The 24,980-nt window shown below is 42.8% G+C and overlaps 1 protein-coding gene across 4 annotated transcripts in view; it reads left to right on the top strand.

Annotated features, from left to right (window-relative positions):
• The window catches only part of YLPM1 (YLP motif containing 1), a 54,007-nt gene that overhangs the window by 8,038 nt on the left and 20,989 nt on the right, over positions 1-24,980 (top strand). For 3 of the 4 annotated variants that reach the window (XM_081201791.1, XM_081201788.1, XM_081201790.1), the window contains 10 exons: positions 7,411-7,602; positions 8,727-10,003; positions 11,826-13,916; positions 15,561-15,660; positions 16,772-17,261; positions 18,927-19,019; positions 19,607-19,784; positions 20,257-20,393; positions 22,177-22,331; positions 22,802-22,864. In XM_081201791.1, coding sequence (XP_081057917.1) covers positions 7,411-7,602; positions 8,727-10,003; positions 11,826-13,916; positions 15,561-15,660; positions 16,772-17,261; positions 18,927-19,019; positions 19,607-19,784; positions 20,257-20,393; positions 22,177-22,331; positions 22,802-22,864 — 4,776 coding nt within the window. The remainder of the gene's footprint in view (positions 1-7,410; positions 7,603-8,726; positions 10,004-11,825; positions 13,917-15,560; positions 15,661-16,771; positions 17,262-18,926; positions 19,020-19,606; positions 19,785-20,256; positions 20,394-22,176; positions 22,332-22,801; positions 22,865-24,980) is intronic. The other variant, XM_081201789.1, reaches the window with a different exon arrangement.

The following is a 24,980-nucleotide window of genomic DNA, read 5'->3' as shown; positions in this document are numbered from 1 at the left end:
GCGCTGCTCCCCCGGCTCCCCTTCGCCCTCCCGGCTCTCTCTGCCGCCCACTGGGGACCCCCCTCACCTGCCAAGTCCGGAGCGCCGGTGGAAGTTGCATGCATGCATGCAGGGCGCCGTGTTGCCATTGCATTGCACTGCACTCCATGCAACGCCTGCACGCATGCATTGCCTTGCACGCCCGCCAAGGGGTCTCCCCGCGGTCCGATGCGTCCCCTCCGGCGTGGATGCAGCATTGCAAAAATAAACACCCCCCCCGACGCAGCCCTACCTGGGGGGCAGCCTCCGCCGCTCCGCCTCCGCGGGGATCCCCGGGCTCCATCCTGCTGCCCGATCTCCGTGGGGGCGCAGGCAGGCTGCGCGGGGTCTGCGCGGAAGAGCCCCTGCCCGGCCGCCGCCGCTGCGCTCATTCCATGGCCGGGAGAAGAGCGCTTCAAACAAAACGCCCGGCCCGCCAGGCCACGCTGGGAAACGTAGTTTGCGCACCCCGCGCGGGCGCGGAGCCCAAGGGCGAGGGGACTACGGATCCCGGCAGCCCCCGCGCTGGGGACGGAGCGGGAGAGGCCGGGTGCAGGGATGGAGGGACGGGTGGGCGAGCGAGTGAGTGAGTGGCAGCCGCCAAGCCTTGGCCGAGAGCCAGGAAGGGCCTCCCCGGAGGAGGAGGAGGAGGAGGAGGGAGGCGCAGAGCGGGAGGGAGGGAGGGAACCCCAGGGGTCATCTAGTGACGGCGCCCCAATCAAAAATTTGACTTAAAAAAAAAAATCTTTCGAATTTTTTAATTTTTCCCACGGCACACCAGGCAACATCTCGCGGCACACTAGTGTGCCGCGGAACAGTGGTTGGGAAACACTGGATTAGACAATACTGGTGAGAGGCACCTTGTATTTCCTCCCCACCCTGCCTGGCAGCATCTCATACAAAGAGAGAGAGAGAGAGAGACTGACTGACTCTGTATCATGGATACTGTTTACTTATCAAGATACTACACTTTCATAAGTTTGTTCTCCATGAATTAGTCTACTCTTTTTATAAAGTCATTTCAACCAGTGATTGTCTCTATTTCCTGATTAGTTGCAGCCAGATTGGGTGCCACTAGTATGCATATAAGGTTAGAGTTTTTTCAAATCATACGCATCACATTTCGCTTACATGGAATTTTATGTACTTGTATTTTAATCCTTATTTTCCATTTTGGATAAATTCTTTTTAAAGCTTTTCACAACTGCCTGGGATTTTACCATCCTAACTAATTAGGTGTCATCTACAGACTTCACTGCCACACTGTTCAGTCCTATTGCAGATGAATTATTAATAATATAACCCAGCAAGCCCCTATAAAGATCTCTGTGGGATCCATTGTCCCTCTGTTGTGTAAATGGTGACTCCGTAGTAGAGCACATGTTTTGCTAGCAAGTGGTTGCATGTTCAATCTTTAGATAGGACTGAGAAACACTCCTGTCTAGAGGGGTTACTGTCATTCAGTGTAGACAGTACTGAGGTAGATAGACCTGTGTTCTGACTTGATTAATTAATTTTATAATGAATGATTTTAGAGTGTTGTTTATGCTGTACTTTTGTACTGTTTTATTGTTGTTAGCCGCCCTGAGCCCGGCTTCGGCTGGGGAGGGGGGGATATAAATAAAATTTATTATTATTATTATTATTGGTATAAAGCAACTTCCTATGTCCCTTCTTGCCCATTTTATCACTACGTCATCGTCTTCCTTATTTTTTATCCTAATCTGTAAGAGCGTCTCCACTTATACATTGACCAAATGACTTAGCCAAAAACCTTTTGGTCATATGTAATATGTATCTTCAAAAGAAATGTAGAAAGTTAATATTTCCCTTTGTTGAAGCAATACTTATCCTCTTTTAGTAAGACTTCTTCTTTTTATGTTTGACAATTCTTAATGCTTTCTTTCATTTTATATGGAACTGAAATTGGGCTGGCAGGTCTGTAACTACCTGGATGCCCTCTTTATATCAAAACGCATTTTAGATAAGAAGGTTGACTTTAATACTATTACATATTTATTTAATTAACTGACCAACAATTTTGACCAATAGAAATAATATTTTTTGCAGTTTTGCTATAATCCGTCAGTATTCTTTTTACACCTTTATCATCATAAAAGTTTCTGCTACCCTCCACTAGTTGGTTTTCTCTGTAGAGTGTGTTCTGATCATATCACAATCTCAGTTGGTGAGTGTTGAGAGGACTGTAGTCAAAATGGGGCAGCTGAAAACTAAGATGGAGGTATTTTTGTGCTCAAAGGTATCCAAAGATTGCAGAGGTAGAAAAAAACTTTAGGAAAAAGAGCATAGATGGATGGGAACTTTCCCAAAAACAGCCCAGTGAAGACCTGAGCATGTTCAGTGATTGCAGAATGTTGAGTGGCATCTGAAAAGGGGGAGAATGGAGTGTCCTTGAAGGAGGAGGGAACAGTTTAGAGACTGAGCACTCCACATTGTAACATTCTGCTGTGAGTCTTAGTTTTGTTTAATATTTATTTTAATAACTTCAGTGTGTCTCTCAGGTTGTTGATTTTTGCTTGTTTTATTGTTGATTTGCATTCAGTTTGCCAGAGTTTGTTCTCTCTTCAGTTTAATAGGAATCCTCTTTGTTTTTGCAGATCTTTTTGTTTTAAATTAAGTATGACCGTGTTGAGTGTTTGTTGGCAGTTTTCTAATCTTTTGTATGTTGAGTTTGACAGAGATTTGATCAGTGTTTCAAGCAATTCTACAATCTTCTGCCAGATCCCAGGCAATTAGGATCCAAACTCTTTCTATCTAGAAATTTTGACTCTGCCATGACCTGTTACCCAGCCAGTTTAGGGGTGGTTGAAGTAACCCATTATTATTTCATCTTCTGTTTCAATTGCCTACCTAACTACCTTTTCCATTTAAAGATCACCATCAAAGTTTGGGATAGGGGAGTGATATTAGCCCAGTTTGCATGTAATGTTAAAAATAAATTCTGTTGCATGCTGCTCAGAAGTCCTCACTATGCTGATCCCCCACTTTTGACTGGTGTGCCAAGGAGGAAACAAAGCAGAGACTGGCATGTGAACCAGCACTCATAATTTGTCGGGAGATAAACCATGAGAGTAGGTTTATACATAATGCAAAGCCAGCTTCTGGTTTGTTTCCTCCCTGGTGCAATAAAGCTGTGAGCTGTGGTGTGGACTTTTAAACAGCATACACATTGTGCTAAACCATAGTTCATTTTAAACTATGGTTTAATATTAAGTGTGTTCCTTATATTTTACTTACTCTTTGGTGTGCTGTTCTCTACCCAGAAGTTTGTTTTTCTATTTCTGAATTTTGGATTCGGTGCCCCCACTGACACACAAAGCACCAACACCTCCTTTACATTCTACTCTGACCATTCTATGGATTTCATATGTTGTGATAGGCCAGTTATATTTCTGTATTTTTATTTTAAAATAGGAAGGAAGTGTACAACATAATGTGCAAATACAATAAAGCATAAAATACCATAAAATAATACGAAGATACAATACATCTCTTCTCTTGGTTTGAAGCATTCAGTGTATGTAGGATTTCTCCCACAGTTTCTGACAAGAGTGAATTGTTATTTCTGGTGATTAGATTTAATTGCTAAGACTTAAAATGATGTATTATTTACAAGGGCAAGTATTAGGTAAATAAATTCCTGGGCACATCAGCACTTAATTAGTTCATCAGCCATCATTAAAAGTGGTATGGTCCTAAAGTGATAATTTGATTACTCTGGAAGAATTAAATATCCCCAGTAACCCTAAAGTCTTGGTCCAGCATCTGTTTGTTCTTTTTTTGGAACACTTTTATCTCATTTTATAGCCCCAAGGTAGGATGCGGGTAGCGCTGTGGTCTAAACCACCGAGCCTCTTGGGCTTGCCGATCAGAAGGTCAGCAGTTCAAATCCCCGCGACGGGGTGAACTCCCATTGCTCAGTCCCAGCTCCTGTCAACCTAGCAGTTCGAAAGCATGCCAAAAAGTTCAAGTAGATAAATAGGTACCACTACAGCGGGAAGGCAAACTGCGTTTCCGTTGTTCTGGTTTCGGTGTTTCATTGCACCAGAAGCGGTTTAGTCATGCTGGCCACATGACCCAGAAAAACTGTCTGCGGACAAACGCCAGCTTCCTTGGCCTGTAAAGCGAGATGAGCGCCGCAACCCCAGAGCCATCTGTGACTGGACTTAATAGTCAGGGGTCCAGACTAATTTAGCTGTACTTAGACAATACTTTGATTACACGAAAATCAATGGGACTGTACTTCAGCTAAAGTTCAACAAACTTAACAGCATAAAGCTAAACAGATCTACTTATTAGCTAGTTCCATTACCTAGTTTTCAGTGGGTCTTATTTCTAGGCAAATGTGTATAGGATTACAACCTTATTTTTGGGCCAACTGTTGGTGTCCATATGGTGTTAAGATTATTCAGTCAGGATTTTTGCCGTCTTCCTTGAAATCAGAATTTGCCTACCACCTATTAGTTTAGCTGAGGACCTCTGAGTTAAGTGAGTCCTTGCAGTGCATGAGATTCTTATGCTAACTGGTATAGGTTTGTGTTGGAGTAGCTGGGCATAGGGAGGAAGGAATTTCCTTCATGGGCATAAATCACCTGATGTGTGAGGTGTAAGGTCAAATGAGCCAGTTGCTGTGATAATGGCCTTGGAACTCTAGCTATATTGATGTGATTAACGTATGCTAGCTAGTTTTGTGTTGATGTTACTATTGCAGTTGAAGCCTTGGAATTAGAGCTACAGGGACACACTGTATCTGTATATGAAAAGCCTTCAAACTGGAAGTTATTTTTCTGTTTGCTCAGTCTGTTACTTCTGCAACAGTAAAAGATCTGGACCTTACTGGCTCTGCTTCTGTGTAGTAACTTTTACTGTGAGCACAACTTAGATAATAATAATAATAATAATAATAATATATATATTTATGTGTAACCCACCCTTCTGACTAGGCTGCCCCCAGCCACTTTGGGTGGCCTCCAACAAATATAAAAGCATTGTGGATGTGTCTTATTATCTCAGATTACCAACAGTTTGTACTTATCTAAGTTTCTATCTGGCATAAGTTTTTATTTAAGCTAAACAATTAAAGTTTTGTTAATATGCTATGCATAGATTTATTGGACAGAGTTATGTTTCAGGTATTTACCATTGTAATCTAATTACAATTATTCTGGGTTATATGTGATGCCCTGGTGTCTTGTAGAGGCCACTCTCCTGTGAGTGAGGATTTATGGTTTGCAATCAGTAGACTCAAGTAACTAATTTACTTATTTCAGTGGGTCTACTCTGAATATGACTTAGGTAGAATCTATACACATATAAAAACTGTTCTGAAAATGCTTTTTTTTAAAAAAAAAAATTGTTTTTAAAAATACATTGAATTTTCCATAAGGCTCACCATCGCCATATAGTGTCACATTGTATATTGCACTTGAAACATACTTAAAACATTTTATTTGTAACTGTATAGCTGAGTCCTTAGTTGTATATCATCCAGTGTCTTGCACAACAGATCATGGAATAGGGCAGTGTTTCCCAACCTTTTTTGGGCAAAGGCACACTTGTTTGATGAAAAAAATCTCGAGGCACACCACCATTACAGCCCCATGACGTCAGCGCGCAACGTCACGCTGGGAGGGACGCACGAAAGTGAAAGTTTCAATTTTTTTCCCTCCCCCTTGCCGGGGAACCTCCAAGCTTTGGGGGTGGGGGGGGAGGAGGCAGCAAAGCGAGGGACTGAGGGACTCCTCCAACGACAAGGGTTGGGGAAGAAGAGAAAGGGCTATTCCACTCCAGTCACGGGAGGGGAATATGTACTGGCCCAACTGGTGTGCAGTCTTCGGAAAGCGGGGTGCGGGAAGGAAGCCTAGGCTCGGGGTCCACCGACCTCGGCGGAGAAAGGCAACAACCGAAGCCTCCCGACGGTTTCGGGGGAGACGTTCAGAGCTTCCCTGGGAGTTTCTCAGCCTGCCTTTCGGAGGAAGAGGCGGAGGGGGCCTGGGGATGGCGGTGGCCTCGGCCTCACCCTCCCTCCGTCCCTCTACCTTTGTAGTGGACGCGCAGGTTGTTCTGTGAGAGGCCGATGTAGCTGAATTTGTCCTTCGGGCTCCAGGAGCACGGCAGCGGCGTCTCCTGCTCGTCCACGGCCGGGTAGAGCCGCTTGAGGCGCCGCTTGAGCTCCTTCTCCTGCTCGTTCAGGGCCGGGTCGCCGCCGTGAGGGAAGGGCGCCGGGGCGCTGCTGCTGCAGCCGCCGCTCCCGGCAGGCATGGGCCCAGCTGAGGCGGCGGCGGCTGTTCTGGTGGTGGTGGTGATAGCGGGCGGAGGAGGGGGCGGCGGCGGGGCCGAGGTGGCCGGCGGCGGCGGGGGAGGCCCCAAACCGGAGTGAGACCCGGGGAAGAAGGAAGAGGCGACAAAGAGAGGCTCCGCTTCTTCGGCTGAGGGACCCGACTGAGCTCGCGCGAAGGCGAGCAGGGGGGTTGGAAACAGACGGAGCTGATGACGAGCCGGCGCGTGCGTGCAGCGGCTGGCCTCGTAGGGAGCCGAGGGGCGGGGCTTCCTTTCTGAAGGAGCTGAGGGTGGGGGTCCTCCGGCGCCTTCGGCGAAACGGCGCCGGCCCAGAGCGCTTCTAGGAGGCTGCCTTTGTGCGCGACGTAAAGCCCTCTTTCCCTCCCTCCAGCCCCGTGTCACCTGTGGAAAAGGGGGCTGGATCCAGTGACGCAACTCGGAAAACTGTTAGGGAAGCCAGAGCAGGAAAGTGAGTGGGGGGCGGCGTCGCCGCTTTAACCCACGTTTCCTTTTTGAAAGAGAAACTTAATCAGTGTTTCCCAACCTTTTTTGGACTCGCCCGCCTCCCTCCAGGCAACATCTCGCGGCACACTAGTGTGCCGCGGAACACCGGTTGGGAAACACTGGAATAGGGCAACTATCAGAATTTATTGCACTAGCATATCTCTTGATAGTGCAATAAATTCTGATAGTTGTAAAATACCTGTTTAGTTTTTATGTGTTCTGGCAACAAAAAGCAGTGCTCTTGGGAAGTAGTGATTAAGTAGTGATTTATTTTTTTTATTTTTTTTTTTTGGTAGGAGATTCTCACTAAAAATAAAAATCTGTATTTGAAAAGGAGGAACTGGGATAATCCTGCTCTGACTTGTGGTCAGATATACTTTCTACCATAGGCATGCAGTTACATTATGCTGTGCCTGGACTATTTAACTTGTTGAAGAAGGGGAGGATGGGACAAAACCCTCTGTATTTGCTTGCTTTCGGGCATGTACAACTACTTTCCCCAGTACTGACAATGATTTGAGCTGTATAACTGCTGTGCTGTATGATTGAACAAGTTTTCTATTATTTGATATTTGCTTATTCCTCCAGTTGAGCATTGAACCACCAGAGGATCCTGAGGAAAGTTTGAGATTACAGCAGCTACAGGCGGCAGCCACACAATGGCAACAGCATCCACAGCAGCGAGTGGGTTTCCAGTATCAGAGAATAATGCAGCAGCATGCACAGTTGCAACAAATTCTACAGCGCTACCAACAGATCATACAGTTGTCACACTTGCCAGTGAGTCATTAAAGTAATATGATTTGATCCATATTTTTCCCACTTTAGTGAGATACTTAATACAATTTAATGGTGCTAACAGAGTTTAATGACTCTTCATGGTGGTCCACAGGTCAGCTTTGGCCTGTTAGAGGTCCCAGTTTGGCCCAGCAAGCTGTTCTTGGTAAAGCACAGCCTTCCATCCCACCACATTGTATGTCACCTCAGGTGTGGAGCAGTTACCAAGGTGGCTCCAAATGAACAACTGGGAGAGTAAAGTGAGCTCCCGATTATTCTTTTGCTTTGAGCAAGGCATGCTTCAATCACCCATCAGCCGATCCTGATCTACCAGTGAGTGGTTAGATTGTGCCTTGCTCTAGGACTTGCACTGAAGCCCCTGCTGAAGTGGAGGGAGGGATCTCCATTTAAGCAGGGGTTTCAATGCAAACTCATTTGTGATGCTGGAGCAAGCCTCTTTGGAGCTGCTCTGGGAGTGCACCTTCAAAGAGCATCATCACCTTGACATCATTATGACTGATGGGCAAACTGCCAAATTTTGACCCGTGAGGCAGATACAGATCTGAACCATCAGAGAAGAAAGTTCCCCAACTCTGATGTAGACCTTTGCTCATTGACTACATGTTAACTTCTGAAAAAGCAGACAAGAAGCTAACATTTCAGTCTTGTTTTATGCTGTAAGCTGCCCTGTAATAGTGAATCAATGAAGAGTAGGCAAGAAATTGAACCGAGAAGAAGAAAAGTAATACTTTATATTGAAGCATCTTCCTTGTGAGAGAAAAACTAAAAAATATGTTCACTAATCTAAATAGACTATGTAGAAAGAATTTCCAATTTTTCAGTAGGTTTAATCATGCAATATATTTAGAGTCAGAGTGTAGAATCATTTTAGTTTGGTAGGGGGTGAATCTGTGATGTTAAAGAAAAATAAAGTTCAAAGGCCCAAATCTATGGCTTCACCTTTAAAGCACAACAATTTCATGGAAGCTGTTGGAAAGCATGAACAGTGTTCAGTGTACAGGCCTGTGCTTTGCTATGCGACAAGTAAGATATGTTTGTGTCTAAAGCATTGTGAGTACATTGAACTAACTTAAAGGGTGTTCCTTACTACCTTTTCTTTCTGGCAGACAATGTCAGTGGATACGCAGCTACAGCATTATGAAGCACAGAACAAACAGTTCCAGCCACTTTACAAGGAGTGGGAACGTGAATTTCAGCAGTGGCAGGATCAAATTCAGGCCTACCCTCACAAAGACCAACTTCATGAGTGTGAGAAACAGTGGAAAATGTGGCAGGGACAGATGAAAGTCACTTACACCCACCTTCAGGAGAAAGTGAAGTCTCTTCGGAACATGACCAGTCAGTATCCTGGGAGTGTAACTTTGCCGCCTGCATTTTCTGCATATTCTCAAACAGTACAAAGTGGTATGTCCGTTGGGCAGCCTCCTTTGCCCTCAGCAGCACTGCCTCCACCTTCCACTGGATTCTCTTCTGGCCCACAAAAGTCTGATATGCCTATTTCAAAAGAATCTGGTCCTCAGAGCACCCAGAGCACTGAAACACCGAGGCCAAATTTGTACCCTGCTCCTGGTTCTTTTAAAGTTACCGAGTCACTTCCCACTACCCAAAGTACAGAAATGCCCAGGCCAGGTCTACTTCCTACTCCTTCCGCAGCTTCTTTTTCATTTAAGGTAACTGAGTCTTCTACCACCTCACAGGCCTCAGAGACAACCAGGCCACCTCCATTTCCTTCTCCTGCCTCTTTCTCATTTAAAGAGTCACTTCCCACTCCCCAGACTACGGAGATGGCCAAGCAAGGTCTGCTTCCTACCCCTACCGCTGCTTCTTTTTCATTTAAAGCAACTGAGTCTCCTGCCACGTCCCAGAACATGGAGGCAACCAGGCCACCTCTGCTTCCCACCCCTGCTTTCCCTTTTAAAGGTAATGATACACCCGTCATCACCCCGGCCATGGATACTGTCAGGCCAGGCCTGCTTCCCACCCCTCCTTCTGCTTCTTCCTTTTCATTTAAGGCTACGGTTTCTCCTGCCATGACCCACGCTACAATGGATGCAACCAGGCCACCTCTTCTTCCCACCCCTGCTTCCTTTTCTTTTAAAACTACTGATACATCTGCCACCCAGAATTACCACTCAAATGTGACATCATCTGCTAGCACTTCAGACCAAGGCAGTTCTTTTGCGCCTCTGGGCAAACAGGCAATGCCATTTGGTTCTGTTTCATCAGAACTAACTTCTGCTGAAGTGAAACCTCACTCTACAGTGTCCTTCTCATCTGCATCCACCACCAGCACCACTACTACCTATCAGAGCAGACCAGGGAGGTCAGCCGGGTTTCCTGATTCTGCCAGGGGACAGCACCATGAAGGTCCAAGGGTGTCAAGGTAGGTTTTCTTTCTGTCTCATTTTTGTATGGCAATGCTGTTTTGGATGATAGTACAGTAGAAACACTCTTAAATATTGTTATGTAATCCTGTGTGCTTTGCCAGTAGGACATGGTATTTCATGTGACTGTGCGCATTTAGTGGTTGTTGCCCGCCCAATGGCATCCCTGGCCTATTTTAATCTTATGCTTTACCATACTTTAACCTCATACGTTCTTCCAGAGTATTTCTTGAAATACCCAAAGCCAGTTCCCTTTTTTTCTTTTTTTCTTTTTGTGTGTTGTTAGTAGCTTTTTAATTGAATGTTCCAAAGGGAAAGGGGGAGCAGCTGGTGGTCCAGAACAAACCCAGTGACCAGATATTCAAGTAAATAGACCTTTAGTAGGAGGCTTCCCCATCTTCCTTATGTTTACAGAAGGTGACCATCTCATATGCTGCCAGTTGTCATGTCCTCTGTCCATGATTATGGTGCACAGGGGTGGCAAGTGGACTCCTCCTTCCAATATTGAAGCATTAGGAATTTAGCCACCATGAGTGTCCTTAGAAACCAATAGACGTGTCTGTTCTTTACTTGATAATTCTCTTGGTGAGGGGCAATGCTTGAACCAAATCTGTGGGAGCCTGTAGTACCAGTCCTCATAATGCTAATGAGGTTAAGTGCCAGAAGCTTTGTAGTCAAAACAGCTTCACTCACAAACAAGATGGAGGCATCCATATACTGGGGGGGAAATGGAGAATTAAAAATAAAACTTACATGTAGAGTGTACTCAGGTGTGGGCTGCAGGGTGAAGGAAGGAGTAAATCCATGCACATCCCAGTATGGCAGTTACTTTCCTCCATGGTGCATCAAATGCATCTTGGGGGAAAGCATGAGGGAGGTTGTCAGTGAAAAGGGAATTGGGGCCAGAGTTAAGCCCCTTCTCCCAGTCACTCAACTACTGCTGTTCACAGGGCACTCAGGTCTGCTGCCGAATGTATAATTCTGGTCTTACAAAAAACAAACCAAAAGCAGAGTTTGTGCTTTTGTTCCTGCTGCTCTATTTAGTAATATCCCACTTTACACAAAATTAGCAACAGTTTATATATAGTTTTTTTAAAAAAAAACAACAAAAAACCAACAACCAGCAGCTACCTAACAAAGCAAAAGTCTTCCTAAGTGAAATCATCTTCCGTGCCCACCTGAAAGCAGCAAAAGTGATTGCTCTGCAGGTGTCTTGTTTGCACACACACAAAAGAGATAAGAGGAAGATATTGTATTATAAATTGTTATTGTTTGTAACTCCAGTGTAATCTCAGTTGTCATCGTCAGTTTATAATTTAATAAATGCTTTAAAATTATGTTTTCTGAAGTGTGAGACTTCTAAGCTCTCTGGAGCCCAGAACTTGGTCAGACACTACTTCTTACACCTAAAAGGACAGGAAGTAAATCCCAGGCTCACACATACCTGTGCCTCAACCTCTATCTGCATTTCCCAAAGGATGAAGACACCTGACTCAGTAGAATACTGCATGCGTCTACATCTTTCACCCCATGAACCAAATAAGGTGGTTCTTGAATCTGACCCTTGAGTCAGACATTCCTTTCTATCTAAGGAAGAGGTGGAGAAGATGAGCATAGATATGGGTGAATCCAATACTTGTTTCTGTCATGCTCCATTCGCATGCAGCAATTCTAATATTTTGGTTAATTTTGTGTATCGTTATTACTTAATGAGATTTTAATTTGGCAGCTGTTTTCAAGAGGATTTATGGAGTTGTTTTATATAAAAAAGTCTCACGAAATCTCTTACTTGAATAAAATGTCTCATTTCTAAATACACAGATTTGATGCACCACAAGGAAGAGACTTCGATAAATTTGAACCTACAAGACAGCAAGGACCTCATTTTCAAGGGCAACGTTTCGATGGTCCAAGGCCAAGATTTCAAAATCAGCTTGTCGATGGATCTTCAGGCAAACAGGGGACGATCCCCCGGGGCCCAGCAGCAGCATTTTATACTCCCTCAGGCACTTCCCAAGCAAGTGGACCACGGTGGCAGGGGCCTAGGCCTCCTTTGGGACAACAGAACCATCAGACAGAACATAAGGAATCTCTTACTGATATGAGCAATAATCAGACAGTGGCAAATAAATCTAAACCTAGACCAGATACAAAGGTTACTGGTTCTGTTCAGCCAGGTACAGTCATGTCTAAAGCACAGCAAAATTCATCCAGAAAAGAGGGCATAGAAACAGTGTTAGAAACAAAGAAACCAAGCTCTGCAGAGACTGAACTGCAAACAGAAGAATCAAAAAAACCTCTTACTTCGGGTGTTCTCCATCAGACACCAGGTTCCACTGTTCCAGGGGGGAAGAAAATGTTATTAACAGCGCCAATGGGAAATAAAGAGTTGAATTCTGCAGAAAACAAACTGACTACTTCTGAAAATAATCAGAGCCAAGAGCCATCTAAACTGGAAAGCCGGGAGAGGGGACAAATCAAGCTGGGAGATAACCAGGCCAAAGGGCCAGCAGGCAGGGGCCGGGGCCGGGGTAGAATGGAAGACAATAGAGGTAGGGGCCGAGGCCGATTTGATGATGCCAGAGGAAGGGGAGTACCAAACAGAGGTAGAGGTCTGACCAGAGATATAGGTGGCAGAGATCTAAACAGTGGGCCAGGAACCCACAACAGGATGCCAGAGGGCCAGTCGGGCAGTTGGGAATCTGGGGTGGGTGGACAGTCGAGCAACCAGGAAGGGGCATTGGAAAGGCAATCGAGAAGCCAAGACAGAGGGTTACCAGCTAGAGACAGGGAACCAGCTCCCCAGATGGGCAGCAGAGAGAGAGGCCATGCAGACAGCCGGGAAAAGGGCTTAGGCAGGCAACCCAGTAGTCAGGAAAGGGGACTGGACCGGCTGGCTGGTAACCGTGAAAGGGGACCAGGATGGCAACCTAGTAGCCGGGAGAGAGACCCAGTCAGAAGGCCTAGTAGCCGGGAGAGGGATATGCACAGACGTGACACAGGCCTTGGAAGTGGTATGGATAATTTGCCTCCATTTCGTGAAGAACCACCCAGGCCTCCATGGTCTTACGGAGAGGCAGGCATGGAAGAGGAGCGCTCATTTGAATACCAAGATATTCCTCCTCTAGAGCGCAGACGATTGGAGGATTGGGAAAGAGACAGATACTGGGTTGAGCGCGACCAGCGATACCATGATGATCCTCTTGATCCATATGAGAGAGATGACTTGTCAGCACACCGTCATCCATTGCCACCTCTTTCACCTCTTCCCCCTCTACCTCCTTTACCTCCAATATCTGCTGATCTTGATAGACGAGAACCATATTGGGATGACTGGGAAAGGCCATTGGGGAGAGAGAGAGAGCTAGACAGAGATCTGGACAGGGTCCGAAGACCCTTGGATATGTATGATCGTGATTCAGAAAGAGACTGGGACAGAGATTACCTTAGACCACTGGGCGACAGAGATACGCTTAGTGATCTGGACATACCTCCTCTCCCACCTTTGCCACCTCTTCCTCCACTTCCTCCTTTAGACAGATACCGTGAGGAGCGATGGCTGGAGGAGAGAGAGGGGGATTTCTACGACAGAGATTCCAGAGACCGGGGGGAGCTCAGAATTCGAGAGTATCCAGAGAGACATGACACATGGAGGGAACCATCTGATTTCCCACCCGACAGGGGTGATTGGGAAAGGGAAAGATTTTCAGATAGATGGTATTCAGATGAAATCGACAGGTTCCCACGTTTAGATGATCGTTTGGATCCACCACCTCTGCCACCACGCTCATCTGAATTGCTGGGAGACGAGCCAAATTTAGCCTCTGAGCCGTCGTTGGGAGGTGTAATGGTCCTTAGTCAAAGGCAACATGAAATAATCCTGAGGGCTGCCCAAGAGCTAAAAATGCTACGGTGAGTTGGCTGCTGTTCTTGTTTATTTGGCTTTGGAAAAAACTGCTTTTTCACCTCCCCTCTGCCTTCCATTCCCTCTTGCAAATTGCAAAAATACATATAATTAGGTGGTAAATAGCTGTGAACATTTTGGTCAGCTTAGATGATGAAAGGGTATGCAAGTTTAATAAGTCAAGGGTCATTGAGTTAACTATGCTTTAAACAACACTTTTTATCAGTCTTAAACTAATGAAGTTAAAATAGGTGTTTTTTAATGTTGAAGAACCTCCCATAGAATCAAGAACAGTTATGCACATAGCATACCTATGCTAGAAAAAAGTCAAATAACATAGCTGGCGGTGATCACGCTTATCCTTAAAACTGAGTAGTAAATATTCAGGCAGGAGAACCTTGTTCATGCAGACCTGCAGTATTTTTAAGAAATTCAGAAAAGGGAGCCAATGAAAACAAAAGGTCCAGCATTGTCTATCGGTTCACATGAAGCGGTACAAAGTCCACTCACACTAATATTGCCTTAAAGGAGGGCACTTCACATTTTGGGTTTTAAGTTACTCTTGTGTAAAGTTGACAAGCAGTCATATTACACTGCACTCCATGGATACATCAAATCTAGATTTTCAAGCAGTGCATATGATATGACATTTATAACTCTTGAGACAGGAACAAGTGCTAGAGCGTGCAGAGGTCCCAGGTTCAGTCCCTGGCATCTCTGGGCGGGGCTGGGAAACCCTGGAGAGCTGCTGCCAGTCCGTACCAGGCAGCTTCCACTGATATGTAGAAAAATCTCTGTTGCTAGTTCCTGTTGTCAACAGTGGTGTGTTTCGCCATTTACTGAACTAGGAAAGTGGTCTGCAGACGTCCTTTTGGAATATGTGAGAATTCTGATCACAAAGGCTTGAATTCTCTTAGCACAAAAATGATATCCTCAGAAATTGCAATGAGATTTGAGCTGGTGTGAAAAAGAAATGTACCTTGGGAGCTAAATGCTCTCTGTGAAGGATCAAATGTTCGTTTTTGGCACTGAGAAAAGTGGCAGATTTTGTTGGAAACATTTGTGTTTCCTGCTTGCCAAATGACAGCCTAAAGTGGCTAACAGTACTATATTAAAACAATAGAGCAACAAATCAAAATGCACTAAAAAGAATCAACTGAAGCAGAAAAAACCTGCCAAAATCCTAAAATTGCAAACTGCCAAGCAAAATGAGATGAAAAATATTTAAGGGCAGATCAGTTCCATAAAATTCAAGTTGTAATACAGTAAAATATTATATAAGAAATAAAAGAAACAATAAGAACACAATTTAGAATCATACATAATCTTTCACAGTGCATTACAGAAAAATAATTAAGTGGTTCAGCAAGATGCTCAACAATTTTCAAGTCGTCCGGGGGAGTGGGGTATAAAGTTTTGGAAATACTAGTCTAAATGTTTTACAAAGTAGCCAATTTTTAGTTTGTTGCTTAAAATTCACTAGCTTCTCAGCCTGGCAGGCCTCCTTAGAGAGGGCGTTCCACAGTGTTGGTGCCACAGATGAACATAAGTAAATGTGGTGGTTCTTAAAATCTTGTTTAAGACAAATGCATATATCTTTTGTGGTTTTTAAATGAACATTTAAGCTGAATAATATGATTTTTTGACTGCAGAGAACAGAAAGAACATATGAAGAAGATGAATGAATTTGTTCCTGAACTGTCAACACAGGAAATTCCTAGACCACAAATTGCTAGGAAGGATAACTTTCAGGTAAATTAAGTCTTGCTATGGAAAATATTGTGCGAGTGTGGAAAATATTGTGCGAGTGTGACTTTACTGTGATGCACATGTTTTTTGTTTATGTCTTTTTAAAAATGGTTTTTAAATGGAAACTTTTAAGAACTTATGCTTGAGCTTGCTTCCCCACCCCTCCAGACAAGTTACCAGTCATTATGGCTATGCTCTGTATCTCTGATCAGAGGCAGCAGTGGTTCTGCAGCAGGTCTTTCTTGAGAATGAGGCATCATTATGAAGAAATCAGATCTTCATCCTCGTAACTCTCACTGTGATTCCAGTGCACCTTTTCTGCAAATTTCAGGAGACAAGGGAGCGTCTAGGAGCAGGGTGTCCCAAAGATGTACTGGATTTGGACTATATTGGACTTTAGGAAATCACCATCATTTTGAATTCAGCTGGGCCACTTCGTTTCTACTGGTGGCAAGTTCTCCATTTCATTAAAGGGTGGCCCCACATAGAGCATGCTAGAGCAGCTGATCCCTGAGATTACCAAAACATGGATGGGCGTTACTGGGTGCCTGTCAGATGTAGCTAAGAAAAAGCACTCCTTATTAACTGAGGGCTGGATTGAACATTTGTAAATTTCTCTACTTAGAGAAATCTCAAAGACACAACCATGTGGAGGAAGTAATGACTTACCACTGCTTCATGGCAAGCAAAACAACACTTTTATAATATTTACAACATAGCACCACCAGGTAGCCGCAACTTTATCTGTAGCTGTGTTTTGTCATATTTTGTTTTCACTACTATGGTTGCTCCACATTTGGGTGATTTACAAAACTTGACCTGGCCACAAAAGAACTTTAGATGAGAAGGCGCATTGGGCAACTGAGATTGCTAAGGCAGCAACAGACACAAGTTGTATACAAATTCCTTAAGATAAATTTCAGTATTGTAAATTCCATGTAACCATCTTAAAAAAAAGAATTAGCCTTTTCTTTGTACCCTTTCATCGATGTTGTACCCCAAAAGGCCTGTTTTAAGTATCAAAGTACACATTTGCTATGACAGTATCTGACAACATTTTTAAAATCGCTGTTAATTTCATGTACCTTTTATTTTAAAATATCCTTTTATTTAGGCCTCTTCTGAAATGCACGCTGAGATACCAATAGAGGAGCAATCTATTAAGCCTACGCCAGCTGTAATAGTAAAGCCACCCGTCATGTTTCGGAAAGCTGCCCCAACAGCCAAGCCAGGCGCTGCACTTGCAAAGCCATCTGTCCCAGCGACAAAGGGCCCCCTCCCATCGGTAAAAATGCCTGGTCCCCCAACACAGCCAAGTACTCCAATTCCCATTTCAGCTGCAGCAGCCTCTCAAGGTCCAGCTGCTATGGTCAAATCATCACCTGCCATGAGCCAAGAACGTTGGGATGAGGATTCTTTCCAGGGACTTTGGGATAGCAGTGAAGATAAAGGGTTAAAATCCGAGAATGACTTACCTGCATCAGATCTCTCATTACCTTCATCGACAGTCGCAACTTCCTTTGGGTCGGGTATAGCACAACTTTCCAAGCCACCAATTATTCATCAGACTGTTGACTACGGGCATGGACACGGCCATGGGCAAGGTGAATACTGCATATCTTAATAATGCTAATTAACAGAATGATTATGCCTGTAGCATTAAAAAAAAAAAGCCAATATAATTCTCATCAGAGGAGTGTGCTGGTCTACATTCTGTGCATTAAAAATGGACCCTTTAGGACATCTTTACATTGATAAGTTAGTAGAGAAATTTGATGTTATGTCTGATTCCCTGATCCTTAAATTGTCTAGCCTGTCTATGAACTAGAATGAGAAAGGGCTCTTGTTTTATTCCTTCCTATACAGAATATGATCTAGAGTATTTGTGTTATGAGATGGCTAATAAATAGAAATACATTGGGCCTTATGCAGATAAATAATAAACTGCCAATTTGCAGCCTCTATAACTGCCATTGTTCAGTCTGAACTTGCCACTTTACTGCAAGAATATGATGCAAAGGAGAAGATATTGGTAACATTGGTTGTTACCTAGGTATTCATAAACTGATTGTGTGTCTGAAAGGTTCACAAAACGTAATAGCATCTTCCGTGTAAGGAATAGCTAAAACATTTCAGGCTAAAATGTTTAGAGAAAAGATAACATGGTGGAGGTTTATAAAAATGTGAACAGTGTGGGAACAGAATACTGGACTGGTTTGACATTGGAATGATTGAGGGAGGCAGTTCTGCTTTTTTAATGCTTTTGTTATGTTGAAACATATACTGCTGTGTCAGGTTGCTGCTATTTCAAAATACCCCAGTTCCTCCTTGCAAACAAGATTTGATAGGTGGGAGACCCACTAATCAAAACCGGTTTTGTGATTTTTTTTGGTGTTTCTACTTAAGGTTCCTTATTGGCATCTGTTATTTTGTTTTTTGGAAACAAAACAATTAGCCACCAATAAATCACAGCATTGCTAGTTTTTCTCCCTGTGGTGTTTTTCTCATGAGAGCTCTAGCTGGGGAATGTCTGTTTTTAATTTAATTAAAGCTTTGTAAGTAATGCACAGTACCACACTGTGGTAAATGCTGTTTGATGACTAAGCAATTTATACAGCTCTTCTTTAAAACAAAAAAGGCAGCTGTTTCCTGTTATTGTCCCTCGAGCCACTGTCTTTGTTGAAGAAATGACACTTATTGGTTGGCTGGTTTAGTTTGGCTTAATTTATTTTTGGTTGCCTTTCTACACCAAATTGTGCCCACCCAAACCAAATTATAAGAGGCATCCACTTATTTTCAGACTACAAAACATTAATGGGGCAGGATGGAGAGAAGCGGTATTCAAAACATATTGGTACATTCAAATAGGACAAAAACCAACAATTCAGCAAACAGAATAAATTCAGCACTGCAAAAGAAATAAGCTGGACTTAAATACATTACAGAACAAAACAAAAAAAAGTTAACTGACAATAAAGTTCCAGCTCTTGGATCTAGTCTTATTGCACTCCAAGGGCTTAATAAATGCAGTTCAGAGTGGGAGGGGTCTCCTCACCAGGCTAGATGGCTTGCAGCCGACTACCATCATCATTCCTCCTGCAGAGATTGACAAAAGCCAAAGGGAAATGCTGGGGAGGCCAGGGATGGTAAATCTTCTTCCCCAGCCTCCAAATGTTCAAGCTGCTGGTGATGGTCTGAATGCATTTATTCAAAGATGGTATCTGGGGCAATATCTCTTAATTTTATTATTGCTAATTTGTACTTGACAGATATAACCAGTAGTAAAGGTGGACAAATTCCTTATGGGGAGCGTATAACTCTGCGTCCAGAAGCTCCTCATGAGAGGCAGCCCTTTTCAAAAGGTGGGTGTACTTTGGTGTCTCTGAGACGTCTCTTTTAAGTAGAAGGCAGGCATCAGTTTGATATTTGGTAGGTTCCTTGTTAAAACATACACACATTCCACCTCCTTTTTAAAGCAATACGGCTTTCACCATGTCTTGAATTCTTGTAAATACTCAAAAGAGTTGTTCTAGATACTATGAAGAACAACAGCCATCCCCATTCCCAACCTGATGCACTCCAGATGTTTTCATCTATAATTCCTATTGCCCATGGTTGTTGGGGCACCAGGTTGAGGATGGCTGATGTAGACTGAGGTGGTAGAATTCAAGGCTGTACCAGACTGAAGGTAGGGCGGAATGCCCCCTCATATAAAAAGCTCCCTGTATGTAGAAAACTAGCACATTGGGGAAGAGAGATTTAGAATAGCCTTCTCCTTCTTGTTTGTGTTTTGTCTTGAATGGCGTGTTTAAAATGAAGGAGCATTCAAACATGCAATCCTTTGCTGTAGTCAAGAAGTTCAACCCAAGAAACCTGCTCCTTGATGCGTCTACCCCATTCTGCGATCCTGTAGAATAACTCTTAAAATTATTTTGACTTCATTTTCCAGAACACCCAGGCCAACGGGATCGATATCTCAAGGAAAGAGATGCTTATTTTGAGCGGCAAAATAATGTCAATATTGATCACAGAGACTTCAGGCGAGAGAGAGAGCCATACAGGGACCGTATTTCTGGAGAACATGAACGGGAAAGATTTGACAAAGAACGCTATCAACGAGATGACAGGTATGTAATATAGGAGGAATAAGTAGGATTCAGAAGTGTGTCTTCAGACAGGTTGCGGTGCTGAGTTTTTGAACTGTCACTTCTCTTTTTGATTTTTGTACATGGGACTATCTTGTTCTACTTCCACACACAGAGGGCGTATGCATACCAGTTGCTGGGAATCACAAGTGAAGTGAGCACTGTTGTGTCCTGCTTGTGAGCTGCAGCCTTGTGAGCATATGCCATGGGAGGACAGACATTTAAAATTTTCTTCCCCTCTTGGTTGAAAGGTGTACGGCTGAGATTGTAACTGTTTCATACAGGGATATATTACTTGGCGTGGGCTTAATAAAGGATAGTCATTGCATCCAGCAGCAAAGTATAGGATTGGCCAGGAATTGGTTTATCAGAGAATCTTATGTACATTTTTGTTAAATGTGCAATATTCAAAGAAATCATGCAGTTTGTGTTACAATATGCTGTCTTCATTTAGCAGGCCATCTCCTTCAAGAGCTCAGTCCTTTCGTGACAAAGACCATTCAAACTCAAGACGGGGAGGATTTGAAAGACAATCATATGACAGAAAACCTGATCGTCCACCTTATGATCATGGGCCTCCGATGTTTGGAGGTATAAATCTTCAACCTTGAAGAAATATTAGAATATTGAGGTCTCAGAATGAATTTGGGACTATGAACTCGCTTACTTGTTCCTTATAATTAAGGATAAAAGTATTATCAGTGATTGAAGTTGCATTTATATATTTGACCCTCCTTGGTTTAAAGAGAGGGGTTTTAAGGATAATCATATTTGCATTACACTGTAATGGAACTTTTTTATGTGAAGCACCCAGGAATTTGATTGAATGGCAGTATAGAGACATCTGTAATAAATAAAGAACTCTGTTCGGTCTGTCTGATTATTAATATCAGTAAGACCCAACTTCTGACTATTGGCCAGGCTAGTGTGGAATCATAGGAGTTTGAGTCCAGCAACATCAGAAGGCCACAGGTTCCCCTTCCCTGCCTTAAGCAATAACTATGAAGCTTGAGACTCAGTATTTTCAGTATCCGAAGCCTTTCTATGTACTGAATAGATACTGGGCTGCATCCAATACACTGCTTTGTTCATGCAGTAAACTTCCTCTTGTGCAACAGAACTTCCCTCACCTCTTCTCCCCTGCAATCTTCCCATGCACCCTCAAATTCTGCTATAGGGATTGGGGGACCCTCTGGAGAAAATTTTGGGGGTGCACAATGAAAGGAGAGGAAGATGAAGTCCTGTTACACAAGTAGAACTCTTTTCACCCAACATTAGATACAGTCCATTATAATTATATACATTGCAATCCTATGCATTTTTACTAAAAAGTAAGTCCCACTGAGTTCATTGTGACTTACTTCTAGCTACGTGCATGTAGAATTGCAGCCGTTGTCCTATATACAAGGATATGAATAATCTATCTCATTCTTATACAGTGGTACCTCAGGTTACATACGCTTCAGGTTACAGACTCCACTAACCCAGAAATAGTGCTTCAGGTTAAGAACTTTGCTTAAGGATGAGAACAGAAATTGTGCTCCGGCGGTGCGGCAGCAGCAGGAGGCCCCATTAGCTAAAGTGGTGCTTCAGTTTAAGAACAGTTTCAGGTTAAGTACGGACCTCCGGAACGAATTAAGTACTTAACCCAAGGTACCACTGTAGTAAGACTTTCATGCAGACAGACTCTTAGGTTTCTTCATTCATGAATCACCCAATGTGGCTATCACATGTACAAAGCAGGTGCTGCACATTAAGCATTTCTTGATTTTATTTATCTATCCCCCCCCAAAAAAAGGATTATGCAAAGTTGTATTTGGAAATTGTGCTACACATGGTAATAGAAAATTCTTATGCCTTGCAATGTGTTTTTTTGGCATTTGCTTTCCTAATTAGACCCTTGCATGTTCTTAGATACATGTTCCAATTCAAGCAATATATCTATTATTCAGTACATATGAGAACACACCTTAATTTATCCTATTTCTGAGAGATTAATTTTCTCATAATCATTTCTGTTGTTTGTCCTTGTGGCTAAAATCAAAGTAGCACATTTTTTCTCCTGAAACAAAGGTTCATTAACTTTCCTAAACCACAGAGGAAGTCAGTATCAAAGTCTCTAGCTTGAAGGGAAAATATTATTCATTCATTTTTATTGCACTATGCCATCTTTTGGGGGTTCTTCTCTGTTTTTGTTCCAGTTTAGAAACTTCACTTTAAGATAAATGAATGAAATGTACAGACTAATGAGTAAATTGCCCACAAAGCATATTGGAAACAGAAGTGGAAGTCTCTTAGGAACTAATGGTCTCTTAATTCAGTGCATAATTTTAGTTAATTTTCTTTTTCTCTCTTGTGTGAACTTTGTGTTAAGGTGACCGCAGAAATTACCCTGAAGAAAGAATGCCCGTTTCTGCTCCATCATTACCCCGACAACCACCACCTGCCCCTCGTGTAGAGAGGAAACCAGAATCTAAAAATGTGGATGATATACTGAAGCCACCTGGAAGGGAGAGTAGACCAGAGAGGGTGAGTAGTGTGAATGTGGCTTTCTAATCTTAAGCAACAAAATGCATGACAAATAGACACTTCAGCTAATGTTTATGTAATGTGTAATCTCCCCAGACAGATTCCCATGCCTTCCAAATTTTGACTGAATTTGGGTGCAGTTCTGCTCTCTAAGCACAGCCAGATCTCCCCTCTCCTTGCTTGCTACCCAGTGAGGGTGAAAGCAGTCCCCACACAGGGGCTGCCATGATTGAGTAGCAAGCAAGAAGAGGAGTTGACTGGTCTACCATTACCATGCCTCATGCTGCTAAATGTGGTGCCTGGTTGATTCTGTGGTTGCAAAAGGTTTCTCTCAGCAGCTCCCAGTGAGAGAACAGTGAAGTTGTTACAATAAAGAATTGTAAACCACCTTGGGTGCCTTGGCAGAAAGGCGGCGTATAAATGCAATATGTAAATAATAACACAATTAATTTATGCTGTCTTTGTTTTAGATTGTCATTATCATGAGAGGATTGCCAGGCAGTGGAAAGACTCATGTTGCTAAGCTTATCAGGGTGAGTGAATAGCCGGCAGCTTTCTTTTGCATCTTCTTTTTTTTTATATATAAAAATTTTATTGGTTTTACAAAGTTTTTTAAAGACAAACACACACCTAAAAAGACATACAAACACGTATAATTTCATAACATTTTTTCATAAACCTCTTTTCCGGGACTCCCCCATACCCCCCCTTTCTGCATTCCAATGTCCATAATTTTTTAGCAACTTCTAAATATTCCTTTCTAACCTCTGTCATCTTAATCTTTTCTATAGTCTGTTCTTATGTCACTGTATCCCTTTTTTTCCTGCAAACCTCAACATTCTAACATTCATCAAGTTTATAATAGTCCTTCAGGTATCTCTTAAATTTTCTCCATTCTTCTTCCGCCGTCTCTTTTCCTTGATCACGGATTCTGCCTGTCATCTCGGCCAATGTCATATAGTCCATCACTTTCATCTGCCATTCTTCCAGAGTAGGTAGATCTTGTGTCTTCCAATACTTTGCGATAAGTATTCTTGCTGCTGTTGTAGCATACATAAAGAAAGTTCTATCCCTCTTTGACACCAATTGGCCGACAATGCCCAAGAGAAAGGCCTCTGGTTTTTTAGGGAAAGTACATTTAAGTACCTTTTTCATTTCATTATAAATCATTTCCCAGAAAGCCTTAATCTTCGGGCATGTCCACCAAAGGTGATAGAAGGTACCTTCAGTCTCTTTACATTTCCAACACTTGTTATCGGGCAAGTGATAAATTTTTGCCAGCTTGACTGGGGTCATGTACCACCTATAAACCATTTTCATAATGTTTTCCTTTAAAGCATTACATGCCGTAAATTTAATACCGGTGTTCCATAACCATTCCCAGTCAGCAGACATAATGTTATGACCAATATCCTGTGCCCACTTAATCATAGCCGATTTAACTGTTTCATCCTGTGTATTCCATTTCAGCAGCAAGTTATACATTCTTGATAAGTTCTTAGTATTGGGTTCTAACAGTTCAGTCTCTAGTTTTGATTTTTCCACCTGGAAGCCAATTTTCCTATCCTGTTTGAAAAACTCCATTATTTGATGATATTGAAACCAATTTTGTACTTTATGTTTCATTTTCTCGTAACTTTGTAATTTCAATTTATCTCCCTCCTGTTCCAAAATTTCCCAATACTTCGGCCATCCGACCTCCATATTGAGTTTCTTCACTGCCTTAGCCTCCACTGGTGACACCCATCTGGGGGTTTTGTTTTCCAACAGATCTTTGTATCTTATCCAAACATTAAACAATGCTTTTCTGACAATATGATTTTTAAAGGCACTATGCAGCTTAATTTTATCATACCATAGATATGCGTGCCAACCAAATGCGTTATTGAAACCTTCCAGATCCAAAATGTCTGTGTTCTCGAGGAGCATCCACTCTTTCAGCCAGCAAAACGCTGCTGCCTCATAGTACAGTTTTAAGTCTGGCAGGGCAAAACCCCCTCTTTCTTTAGCATCTGTCAGTATTTTAAATTTAATTCTGGGCTTTTTGCCCTGCCAGACAAATTTCGAGATGTCTTTCTGCCACCTCTTGAAACATTCCATCTTGTCAAGAATCTGCAAGGTCTGAAACAAGAACAACATTCTAGGCAATACATTCATTTTAATCACTGCAATTCGGCCTAACATTGACAGTTTCAGATTTGACCATATTTCTAGATCTTTTTTGATTTCTGACCAACATTTTTCATAATTATCCTTATACAAATTCACATTTTTAGATGTCAAATAAACCCCTAGATATTTCACCTTTTTGACCACCGTCAACCCTGTCTCCTCTTGGAATTTCTCCTTTTCCATATCTGTTAAATTTTTTCCTAAAACTTTAGTTTTTTGTTTATTCAGCTTAAATCCGGCTACCTGGCCAAACTGTTAGATTATTTCTAACACCTTTTTCGTACTAGTGTTTGGCTCTTGCAAAGTCAATACTAGGTCATCTGCAAATGCTCTTAGCTTGTAATGTTTAGCTCCGACCTGCACTCCTTTAACCTGCTGGTCATTCCTAATCATATTCAGCAACACCTCCAGAACTGAAATAAAAAGCAATGGGGAAATTGGGCACCCCTGTCGTGTTCCTTTTTCTATCTTAAGTTC

The sequence above is a fragment of the Podarcis bocagei genome (genome assembly GCF_964188305.1).
Source record: "Podarcis bocagei genome assembly, chromosome: 1".
NCBI lineage: Eukaryota > Metazoa > Chordata > Lepidosauria > Squamata > Lacertidae > Podarcis > Podarcis bocagei.
Note: the sequence above shows the minus strand (reverse complement) of the source record. Positions and strands in the feature narration are given on the sequence as shown.